This window comes from Harpia harpyja, chromosome 6, assembly GCF_026419915.1.
Source record: "Harpia harpyja isolate bHarHar1 chromosome 6, bHarHar1 primary haplotype, whole genome shotgun sequence".
Classification (NCBI taxonomy): Eukaryota; Metazoa; Chordata; class Aves; order Accipitriformes; family Accipitridae; genus Harpia; species Harpia harpyja.
Genome location: NC_068945.1, coordinates 35,944,943 through 35,957,366, shown reverse-complemented (window position 1 = coordinate 35,957,366; position 12,424 = coordinate 35,944,943). Strand labels below are relative to the sequence as shown.

The window sequence follows — 12,424 nt, the reverse complement described above, 5'->3', positions numbered from 1 at the left end:
CAGTGAATCTGTTCCATTAATTGTCAGAATCTGAATATCGTTTTAGTTGAACCTGCTGTTATCCCTTATAGCTATGTTAATTTGTTGCTTTCTCCCCTCTTGATTTTTCCTGGTGCTCTCAATAAGCTTAAATCTCTAGTTGGTTGGAACGACTGCGTGTCCTTACTTAAGGATTGGAACAACTGGCATTTAGCCAGTCATCTTATATCTCTTCTTGTTTTGTTTTGTCATTCCCATCCCCAAGCTCTGATGACATCCTGCTCAGATATTTTCTCATCTACTCTGGAAGCTTTCCCATTTTTAACTGTTTCATTTCGCTTTGAATTTCCTCATGTTAACAAGGTTCACTTGTGAGTATAGTTTTGTCTTTCAAGAGTGACTTGTTTATATAGCATGCTTATAAACAGATAGATTTAAGTGTTTTTCCAGGTATTTGTTTCCTGTCTCCAGCAGCTACCCACTATCTGATACAGTATATGAATGATTGCATTATATTTCTTCATGCACCATTCATTTCTGTTTACTTAAATTTAAGCATTTGGATTTCATGTTCTTGGACTTCTTAAGGCCTCCTCTAGCTGTAGAGTTCCAAAATCCATGCTTACGCAGTTTTTGTGCTTTCTTTATTGCTTTGCATAACGCTTTATTGGTCTGGTTTCCTTTTTTGTGTGTGAAATTCTTATTTTGTTTCCCAACTCTTTTTTTCTTTGTCTAAGTTTAATAATAATTTTCTTTACTGTGCATTTATTTTTTTAATTTTTCTCAGATAGTGTGTAGAGAGAGATCCTTATGCATTTAAATGCCTGAAATACTTTTCAAATGTCACCTTTCTTGTCTATCACAGTGATCTGTCAAGCTAACTTGACTCCAGTTGCTGTCATATTTTTCTTGGACAATAAGTAGTTATAATCATTGTTACATTATATGATTTGTGGACTCAAATGTCCATTGTTTTTATGGACAGTAATTTGGTTAATCTGATTTCCAGAGAATTCTGTATAATCCTGTGCATCTTTTTCCAAAGGAACTTGGCTACTGACAGTAATCATATTGTGCATGTGAATCAAGTTCTTTACCTTTGTCCGTTATCTCTTAGCATCTGCATGTCATGTAGTCAAACATTGTTTGTTTGTTTCCAAGTTTTAGCTTTATATTCCTATTACCAGTGTGTTACCATGATCTAAAATATGTATATAGGAATAACTATTGATAAAGAGCTTCACTTTTTCATTGTTTTTTGTTAATTTCTGTTGATATGTAGTATCAGATTGCAGCTGTTCATAGTTTAAAGCAGGGAATAAACTGCTTGTGATGCTAAATTGATTTTTTTTCTTGCCTCTGTGATAAAAGTATATTTTTCAAAGGAATGCCCAGAAAGCTTGACTTAACTCATCTTTTTCCACTTTTGCCTTTCCTTTGGGCAAACAAACATTTTGTCATGTTTCGCCCTTTGTTGTCTTGTAACAGATAGGTTGCAAACATTGTATATAGGTTATTTAATTCTATTTTCCACCTCATCATTCTCTGCCCACGCCCATCCTTTTCGGGGATCTTTCCTACTTAGGCAGGAAACAAATGTTGAGTGGGCTGAGAGCAATCAAACTGGTCTGCTTAAATGCAAAAAAGGAGGTGCTTCAGACCAACTCTTCCCTTGTAAAGAAAAGGAATAGAGGCTGCAGATTCATTCCGAACTTAAGAAGTCTGAACGCCTTTAGTCAGAAGTACAAGATGGAGATCATTTTAGGTAATCCTAGTGCTGTGGAAGAGCAACTGGGTGGTTTTTTTGATCATTTACTGGCAGGACACGATTCCAGTGTGAAGATTTGTCTAAGACATAAAAGCATCTGTATTTCACCAGAATCACAGAGGATAACTTTCAGAACAAAGTGCGATTCTTCTTTTATTGGTGGTTTTTCCCTACTAAGTTGTAAGGGATTTTGTAATTAACAAGCTTAATCATTCAAGTTAAAGAATGGAAAGTACAATTTACCTTCCTTGAAAGTCTTATCAAGGACTTTTTTTTTTTTTTTTTTTTTCTCCTTTTTCTTTCTTTCTTTCTGAAGAGGACTTTAGTGTCCTGAGATCTGCTTTGGGTTTCTTGAAGTCCTCTGAGTGAAAGATGCAGAATTTGTATTCACTATTGACTCTGCATTATTATTATATGGGGGTCAGCTGAAATCTGTTTGCCATAGCATCTCTCAAAAAAACACGCATTTTTTTTAATGTTTGGACAACTTGATTTTATGCCTGATAATTTGATTGAGACTTTGTGATTGCCATAGGCCAGGCTGACTGCACTTTTAAAATTCCTTACATGACTGTACATGCAGTGCACAGGAGTATTGCTTCAAGCTGTTTGTCATTCCCTGAACAGAATAGCAACTTATCTGAGGGAGATAGTCAACTCTCCTATGTAATGGTGCCTGCTAGAAGATAGCTTGTTGGAATCAAATGGAAAGTTGTCCTGCCTTCTAAATAATTAGAGACAGATGCCTATTTCCTTGGCTAGGAACTCACCTTGGCTATCTATGGTAAAGCTTTCGGGTGTTTTGGAGCTCAGGATAGTGATACATGCATTATCAGGCTTCCATCTGTACCTTCATTGTTGCAACATGCTTGCCAACAGCTAAAGTCCTGTGAAATCCTGACCCCTCTGTAGTTAGCCTATCTCTAAAACAGGTACATTAAATGCCACATATAGTAGTTTGTGTCTTAGCTGCTTGTATTTCTGAACACGTTACTGATAAGCTGTTCAGGTTACTGGCTTGTTGAATGGAGGATGTAAGATAATATTTCTGAGGTTTTTGGTGATACTATCTTTTGGATAATATTTTGGAGTTCCTTGGTGATATCGCTGAAGCTTTTGCAGAATGTTTGAAATCTTAAAATCTGCAAAGCACTCACAGGAAGCCTGGTTTGCTACTGTAGTAGGCATTTCACAGTTGCTAAACACCCATGACAGATGCTGGCTTTAGGAATGCAAACCTACAGTTTTGAGCAAGCAACAGACTCTGGGACACTTCTGCAGGTAAAGCAGTGTTCTTGGTGAGCATTATCACCCACACAGCTTCTGTATGTAGAAGTAAACACTCAAGAGAGAAAAAAAACTTATTTTTTTTAAATTGTTCTTTTTGAAGTTGTATTGTCTGCATATTCATGTCCTATCCTGCAGATTCTCTTCCTTAGAGCTTTAAGAGCCTTTCCAGATCTCTAGGACTCAGAGGAACTGAGGCTGTGGGGGACACACATTGTTCTGGTGTGCTTCACGTAGGTAACAGGGCTTGTGCATATGTTCTAGGTAATCCTGAGGCAAAAATTCTCTAGTTGAAGTGGTTAGCATCTTACGCTCACAGCATGACTGTATAATGAAACAATTTGAAGAATAACAGTTATGTGTAACTAAACTTTATTTGGTGCCGTGGTGTGTATCTCGTTTTAACTTACAGACAGGAGCCATGTTCTGTTCTTTTCTGAAAAAGATAATCTTGCCTGACTCGACAACTAGCACTGTTTGACAGACTGCTTCTTTAGGAAGGGGAGACTTTCTCAGTTGTTCAAGCAACTAGCGTGGATCTGTTTATTCTGTGAGTTTTAGGTGACACGTACAGTTTTCCAACAATGTATTCCTGTCTTCATCTTTATCCATAGCACTTGGAGGCTTTATCCTTAGCAGTGTCTGTAGTGTCTTAATCTGAAAAAAACTTAAATCCTAATTTTCCATCCCTTTGAGAACACATCCAGGATGATTTGCCTTCCAGACAGAAAAATTTGCTCCTTTATGACTTTATATTGCCAGAGGTTTTTAAATGTTTCATTTTGGACTATAGACTTAAGCGGTGAAAAGTGGATTATTGGAAGTTCAGCTAGCAAAATGTGATGATGCTGTTTTAACGTGTGGCAGCAGTTTTAGCACTGTATTGTGATTGACTCCAGCCTCTTCCAAAGAGATTCAGGTTGAAGTTGAAGACTTTAAGTATCTCTGTTCAACATTCACTTTTTAAAAATCCTTAACTGATTAAACAACTAATCTTTAAAAAGCTTCCGAGGTTTTTCTTCTAAGTAGCAGTGAAATGTGAAGGCTTACTGCGTTCATTGCTTTTCCAAAAGTAAACATCCTAAAGGAAAGTGTGTACTGGCTGGTATATTTCCAGACAATATATTTCTGTGTGCTTTTTAAAATAATGACTGAAGCTTCTTCCTTAAACAGTCTCTTTCTCTAAAAGTAAAGGTGGCTCAAAATGAAGTACTTTCTGCAAATTTCACCTGCATACCTTGTCTTCTGTGGCTGTTGATGATAGTCTCAGTATTAATTAGAAAAATCTGTTTGTCACAAACAGTAAGATGTTGGACTTTTATCTGGCTGTTCTTGTCTTTGCTAAAATGAGGTAATAATCCTTTCTGTGCAAGTAATCCTCTTTACTAAACAGCACTTGGATGTCATTTAGCAGCATTGCAGTGGAGAATAAAATTCTTTTCTTTCCAATTTAGAAAATCTGTAGTATTGTATTTTTCAAGAAAATAGTAGTGTCAGGCTTGGTATGAATGCTGTAATTTAGTAATTACATTTGCATAGCCAAATTTCTCCTGCTGTTCAGCTGGTTGTACTTCCCATCTTTCCCTTTTTATCCAGATTTATTTGTGGTTTTATTCTGTGATCATAGCCAAAAGAGGAGCTGTACTTCATTAGTGAGTCAAAGGAATGTATAAATTTTTATTAGTCAAAGGAATGTTTGGTTTTTTGTTATAATACACACATTAGAATGTATATATCATTATATTTTTAAATGAATATACATCACAATGTGTATTTTTATTAGCTTGCAAACTTTAATCCCTTGATTAATTCTTGAATTTCAACAGGACTAGCAACGTAACAACCATTTACAGATCAGGCCGTGTATTTGCAAAGTAATTTGAATTCCAGTCTGCTGAAGCATTCTGTTTTGCTTATATTTATAAAGGTTTTCAGTGGTGGTGGTTGTTGCTTCTCTCTTTTAATTGTTTTATGATGATGTGGAAAACATAGCAGAAGCTTTAAAAAGTCTTTCCAGGTAGAAGTCTGACTGTTGCACTAATAGCAGAGTCCAAGATCTACTGAAACTGAGGGGAGTCAACATCTTCTGCTTTAGGAGTTCACTGTTTGTAGAAGGTGAAGGAGGATGAACTGTACTTTTTTTCCCACTTATAATTGCTGTATTTCTAATTGTTTGTGGAAAACTGTCCATATAATTTCAGTATGTGCTTCAGCAGAGTACTTCTGTGGTAGTGTTGGCTGATCATGAATGTGTACTTCTGGTGCTTGAAGGGAAGAGTTTTCGTAATGTAAAGTACTGAGCATCTTGCATATCATCCCATGAGTGACAAATGTTGTTACTATTAGATGAATCAAGGTACTAGGAAATTTTAAAAGAACAATTATTTTAATATTTTTTCAATATTTTAATGTAATGGAAATAAAAAAAAAATTTAAGTAAATATAATCCCCTAGAAATTAAGTCTATTTTTAATTCTTTCTTCAGTTTTGGAAGGATATTGTTGAAGATATTGAAGTTCGTGATCTAATTTCTGACAGAAGCAAATCTCAAGGTGAGACTTCGTGACTAATCTTAATACATGTGTGTTGGTAAATATAGCAAAGGAAGGACTAAAATTTATTTGTTTACTTTGTAGATATTCCATCAGAAGAATGGATCTGGGAATCCTTATTTCATCCACCTCGCAAATTGGGCATTAATGATATTGAAGGGCAGCGGGTACTTCAGATCGCAGTGATTTTACGTAATCTTTCTTTTGAAGAGGGAAATGTTAAACTTTTGGCAGCTAATCGTACTTGTCTTCGGTTCCTGCTACTCTCTGCTCATAGTCACTTTATTTCTCTACGGCAGTTGGGGCTTGACACGCTGGGAAATATTGCAGCAGAGGTAATGTGCTTCAAAACGGAACAATTAAAATATAATTTGATAAAAGCATTACTTTAGTGTTAATTAAATGAATTACTTTTTTCCTTGATCATTGGATGAAGCAGGAAATAAATTATTCTTTGAATTTGTAAATAGCAATTTGAAAACAAGTATTCAGAGCCAAAACAAACATACAGACTGTACGTGTCAGTTTGCTAACATAGAATCACATGAAGAAGACTGATTGTATAGGGAGATACAAGATGTTTGTAGTGCATAATTTTCAGTTTAGTTTCTCAGTGAGAAGAAAGGTATTTAGGAAAATTCTGCAGACGGTACGCTAGCTTCTTCACTTTAGTCATAATGTCAAAATAGTACATTTGAGAAAGGGGGTGGTAGAGGGCTTAGTGTAAATTAGACTGCTACTTCAGAGCAGAGAGGGAGGAAGGGGCTCAAAATAAAAGGGGCTACAGTAAAAAGCTCACAGGGTTCTGGTTTTGTGAACACAAACGTCATTTATATGTGCTGCATTTAAACACTTTTAAATCTTATATTTTAATATGCAATTTTAAGGATTTGAGCCATTAGCACTATATGGATAGTGTTAGTCATATGGTGTTTTTTCTTTCTCATCAGCTTCTTTTGGATCCTGTTGATTTCAAAACTACTCATCTAATGTTTCACACTGTTACAAAATGCCTCATGTCAAGGGATAGATTTTTAAAAATGAGAGGTAAGATCTCTAGCTATTCTTGTTGTTGTATTAGAATTGTAATTATTGCTGTTTAAAACTATTTTGTATTTGTTCTTTAGGCATGGAAATCTTGGCAAATCTCTGTAAGGCTGAAGATAATGGTGTCTTAATTTGTGAATATGTGGATCAAGAATCCTATAAAGAGATCATATGTCATCTCACGCTACCAGATGTGCTGCTTGTAATCTCAGCACTTGAGGTGCTATACATGCTCACAGAAATGGGAGAAGTGGCTTGCTCAAAGATTGCTAAAGTGGAGAAGAGCATAGGTAAGGGAGAAGCAAAATCTGTTACTCTTATGTAGGAAAAAAGACTTAAGAATATATCATGTTCAGTGGTTAAAAACATGGCTTCCTTGTGTGTGTATGCAGCTTAGGGATGGATATTAGAATAGGAAGTTTTTACTAAAATATATTCTTTATGTCCTCAAGAAATTGATGATGCTAATAACTCGGGAAGCTAAAACTTTTGAAGTGTTTGGGGTTTTTCTTGTTTTTTTTTTTTAAATGCCATGAAGTGGCGGGGAGGGAATAAAAAAATTCTGCAGAAGCATGCAGAGGTTTGTTTTGTTTCAACACGTGGCAATTTTAAAGCAAATCAATATGTCCCAGCAGCGTTCATTTGTCTTGTCCTAATGTCGTTGTTGGTTTTACATTCAATACTTTAGATACATTAGTATGTCTGGTTTCTATGGACATCCAGATGTTTGGACCCGATGCACTTACTGCTGTAAAACTCATTGAACATCAGTGCATTAGCCAGCAAGGAGTACCTGATGTCAGACCACAAGTAATGGATCACGGTTCTTCACAGGCCCATGCAACAGGTGTCCCAGGTTCGTATCACTGCAAGAGAACACACTCTTCTACAAAATTTCCTGTATGGCATGTGTGATTTTTGTCTTCTGTAGGTTTCTGATTAATTTACATAAATAAGTATAGCATTATGCATAACATATGGTATCTTTTTCAGACACTTGTTCACAAAGCAAATAAAAAGTTGTTAGCCAAAACCGTTGTGAAACAAGCTTTAAAAGAATATTTTTCAGTTGCTAATCCAAAAATTTACTGAGTGTTACGTACACTCCTTATTTTAACTTGTTCAGTGGAAAGAAAAAGTATCCATTCTAGATTGTTCCCACAATTTGCAGACAATTAGAGGTCCATTTTATATTGTGTTTTACACAGAATATTATTGGGCAGTAACATACAGTATTTGATAGAATTGCAGAGATGATAGACACACAGAATCATGCCTCTATTGAAGCTGCTAAACAGCTTATTATGATGTGAACCAAATTTTAACTGTTGTTTAAAGCTTGGAAAGTGTTTTCTTAATTGTAAACTAAATTTTAATTATTATTAATTTTTGCAGTTTTATTTTGGGATTAAATACTGGCACTTTGGAAATTGATGGCACAGCTACTTGTTATTGGTCAGGGGGAATAGCATGTATCTCATTCTGTCTTTACTAATAAAAGCACATAGCAGTACACCACACGTGCACACAAGATGGAACATAGCTGTTCATACGGGGAAAAAATGGAGAAAGAACCATTACGACAGACACTGGCTTGCATGTCTAAGTGTACCGTTTCTGGAACGGGTGCAGATACCACAGTGAAAGTGACTGGAAAAGAATGCGACTAAGGGGATGAACAAGAGTGAATAGAAGGAACCAATGTGACATCGCAACAAAATTCTTTACATTATATTTGCTTCAACTTAAGAATTGGAAAAATAATTGCCGTGTATTTGTGCCTGTTCTGGTGGAGTGCTGTGCCACTCTTAAATCATGCTCAGTACTCCAAAGTTCTGAGATCATGGATCATGATTGTTAATCTGGAAGCTGTCATTCACTAAGTGCTTATGTCATGATTGCACTTTAGTGGTGGCTCTGGCTTTAGCATGTCCTGCTTTGCTTTGGTAAATTGTGGTGGAAATCTGTAGTCTGCTTAGTGCGCCTTTGTGACTTGCCTTAGCTGGATACATCCTTGCTTACAAACACAGGAGAGACTGTACCGCTGAAAGTCATGAAGTGCTTCATTCAGGAGAACAAAAATCGTTTCAGCAAATTTTTTTTTCTTTCCCTCACTCTCCATAGCCTCTAGGACAGCACCACATGTTGCTCCACCACCAGGAATAGTAGAAATAGACAGCGAGAAATTTGCATGTCAGTGGTAAGTGTATAGTTCTATTCAAATACTTTAATGAAGAAGAAAAACAAAGAAAAATGCCTGTATTCATGTGTCACAGAATTTTCTAGCTTGCTTCTATTTACTGTTAGACTCATTTTTCTGAAAAGTATAAACCAAAACCATTCTGTCATTGCTTTGAAAAAGTATGAAAGAAAAAACTCAACCAGAATATTCATCTTCAACAGTTGATACCAGAAATTAGTTGTTTTCTCTTTTAGAATAGAATTTAAATAAAATCAAGATCAGAGTTAAAAATCAAATTATTTCTTAAATTGTCAAGCAGCATTATCTGTTTCATGAGTGTTTTCATCTGGTAATGTGTTGCTATATTACTGTACCAATATAAAAGTAATTATCAAATTATGAAGCTAGGCCCTGCAAAACTCTCGTGTGATCATTGTGAAGCTCGAGCAAGTTAAGGAAGATCAAAGCCTTTTCCATCCAAATTCTCTTGCTTTCAACTAATATTGTTGTTGTCAGATATTTAGAGAAAAAACTATTCTACCTGTGGTTCTCAAGTGGACTGAGGGTGATCTTTCTGAACTATTTGACTTATGTAAATCTACTCACATTCTAAATGTTTGTATGAATCAATTTGTGGTGGACCCTTCCAGCTCTGCTGCTTCACAACTTACATGTTCATCTGTTGTCTTCCTGATCAGACAAGGGCTTTCAAGATAAAGTGGGTAGAAGTTGTCAAAGCTTAGTGCTTTAGGTCATAATTTAGTTTTACTTATGCTTGCAGCAAAGCTGGGATTGTATGGGGGAAATGCAGATTCTTGTTGGTCAACTGACATTGTTCCCATGCTTCTGTTTGCACACTGCAAAGTATTATTAATGCGCGCTGCTGAAAGACTGAGAAATTTCACTTTTAGGCATTTAAACAGGGATACCTGGAGTTGGACTCGCCACAGCTCAATTTAGTGATCTGCAAGTTGGTCCCCAGACTAGTTTTCTAGGCTGCCTTTTTAATTAATGGAGTGGGAGATACCCCAAATAGTAAAATAAATTGCCTTCACCTGCCTAGTTTCTGATGAGATTACAAATTACGTTCTGGTGCCACCTTCTCTCTATTGATTATAGAGAGCACTAGACATCTAGCTTTCAGTAGTGAAGTTGTAGGCAAGGTGAATTTTGCACTCTGTATAAAATAGAAGTTTCAACTGCTAAAATAAGTACGGGTAGGTATCATGCTGCAACTGTGTAATACCATGAATAGATTATTAGCCAGGTTAGCCTGAGTAGGAGTCCTTGTAAGGTAAGTGTGTGTGACAGTAAAGTGCTAATCACAGATCCCATTTCACCATTATAAGTCTGGAGTATCTTCAGTTTGCTGGTACAAGTGATAGTGTGTCAGCCTAATATGACATACCCAACTGGATAGTCATTTGTCTGATATGCCAAATTTAATTAATATCTAGACTTTCTGTTACACAGTGTGATCTCAATTTTTGTAATAATGAAATTGTAACTCAACTGCAGGAGAAATGGCATTATACTTGCTCTTTACTGGTTATGAGAGAACACAATTTAAAGAATGCAATAATTTGCTTTTTCTCTTTTGAAGCATCTAGTTATATTGGATGTGTAGGACTCTGCAAAGGAGAATGCAGTATAGTTTTCCAGAGTGTTAGCACCATATAGTAAACGCTGACAATTTAAAAAATATTTTTATTCTGTCTGAGCCTATATTCTGGTACTGGTATTTGTACATTATGTGAGAGTTGTTACTTATCTCCATTTGCTGCTGGGGATGAACCGTTCCCATGTCCATGGGTTGGAATAATGGATCTGAAAGAAACAAAATCAAACTGATAGAAAATGCTTCCTTCTCTCACAGCTTCCTGGTTGGGGTTGGATGGTCTGTGTGCTTGCGGAGAGTCTGTAGGAGATACAAATACTTTCTTTCTCTGGAAATTGAACGTTAGGCAGAACAGGTTGTTCCAGGATTTTATTGATGTCTGTGTAATGTGGGACTCCAGGAATGAGAGAGAGTGTGTGTGTGCGCACGCGCGCGCACGTACTCTCTTAGAATCCCAGTCCCCTCTCTCCTGCCTTCCCACCTCTATGAGTGTTGAGATTGTTACTCTATCTCTGGTTTTACTTGTATTTTAAAGTAAGACTGCATTAGCAGATCAGTTAACAAAATCTTGGTTTTGATACAAATGTTGACTTCTAATAGAAATTTCTGATGAAGAATTAGCTAGCATTCAGTCCGTCTTTTGCTAAAGCAGAATGATTAAGAAATAAGAATAGAGCTGTGGGGAGGAGATGTCACCAAACAATGCATTCTTTTTTGGTTTTGTTTCTGAATATACAATAAAAAAGGCATACATAGAGACTATTTTGCATATTATGTATGTAAATAAGATGTTGCCTAAAAACTGACTGCGTATGTTAGGGGTCCTGTGTGTTGAATCATAAGCAGTGAGAAGGACAAAGTATGGGACAGACATTTGACAAGACAGTATACTAAAATGCTATTTTCCATGTTGTTATTAGGTCTCAGAAGTCTCTGTGTTACAGACAGAAGTGTTTTAACAACCCTTTTAAAAGTACTCTCTCTATATTTTGCTTCATAGTGTATTTTTTCATCCTCAGGTTGAATGCCCATTTTGAGGTGAATCTTGATTGCTCAGTCTCTCGAGCAGAAATGTACTCGGAATACCTCTCTACCTGTAGTAAATTAGCTCGAGGTGGAATCCTAACATCAACTGGATTTTATAAATGTCTGCGGTAAGACAAAAATTCATGCAACAACAAAGAAGCAATTGTATGTGCTCAGTACTAACCTGTAGCTTTAGACTTCTTTGAGAAAGATCTACCAAGTTAAGTTTGAAAGATGTCCAGTTTGCAAATTTTAATTGAAACAAATGTTTAGAGTTTGTTTAATTTTATTTTATTCTATTTCAGGATCATTGATAGGGTTCCTTCTCTGCTTATAGTCCTTTTTATTCTTTCCAAAGTAGTTTTTGGAGGTATTGTACTTTTCACTTAGCTTGTATGAGATCTTGGCCAGCCATTTGGTGGACCTGCTAGTCCTCAATGATGAATACTCAGATGCTATTGGAGAATCCTGCTGTATTGCAAAGATGCAGGCATTAGTGCAGTTACTCTGCACACAAGAGCAGTTAGTTAGTTAAAAACATTGTGAGAGGGTTGAGTTATTGTGTTCATTAACATAAATTTATGTTGTGTTTGGCAGAACTGTCTTTCCAAATCATACAGTGAAGAGAGTAGAAGATCCAAGTAACAATGGTCAAGCACATATACATGTGGTAGGAGTAAAAAGGAGAGCTATACCACTTCCCATTCAGATGTACTATCAGCAGCAACCAACTTCGTCTACCCCAGTTGTCCGGGTTGATTCAATTCCTGATGTGTCTTCGTCTCCTTCGCCAGCAGGTTTTTAAATTAATTAAATATCAAGTATTTTGCATTGATTCTGAAATGACAGAGACAAAAGATTCTGAAAATAGTTTGAAAGTGTTGGAAGTCAGGGCCACATGTTTTGACTGATTTTTTTTCAATAATGTTAGGAATAGTATTGCGGTATGTACTTGCATGCCATTC

General features: G+C 36.2%; 1 protein-coding gene across 1 annotated transcript in view; it reads left to right on the top strand.

Moving 5' to 3' along the window:
- Window positions 1–12,424, top strand: part of ARID2 (AT-rich interaction domain 2) — a 107,664-nt gene that overhangs the window by 69,608 nt on the left and 25,632 nt on the right. The window contains exons 7-14 of the mRNA XM_052788983.1: window positions 5,520–5,586; window positions 5,671–5,921; window positions 6,537–6,633; window positions 6,714–6,923; window positions 7,322–7,489; window positions 8,758–8,833; window positions 11,453–11,587; window positions 12,057–12,256. Coding sequence (XP_052644943.1) covers window positions 5,520–5,586; window positions 5,671–5,921; window positions 6,537–6,633; window positions 6,714–6,923; window positions 7,322–7,489; window positions 8,758–8,833; window positions 11,453–11,587; window positions 12,057–12,256 — 1,204 coding nt within the window. The remainder of the gene's footprint in view (window positions 1–5,519; window positions 5,587–5,670; window positions 5,922–6,536; window positions 6,634–6,713; window positions 6,924–7,321; window positions 7,490–8,757; window positions 8,834–11,452; window positions 11,588–12,056; window positions 12,257–12,424) is intronic.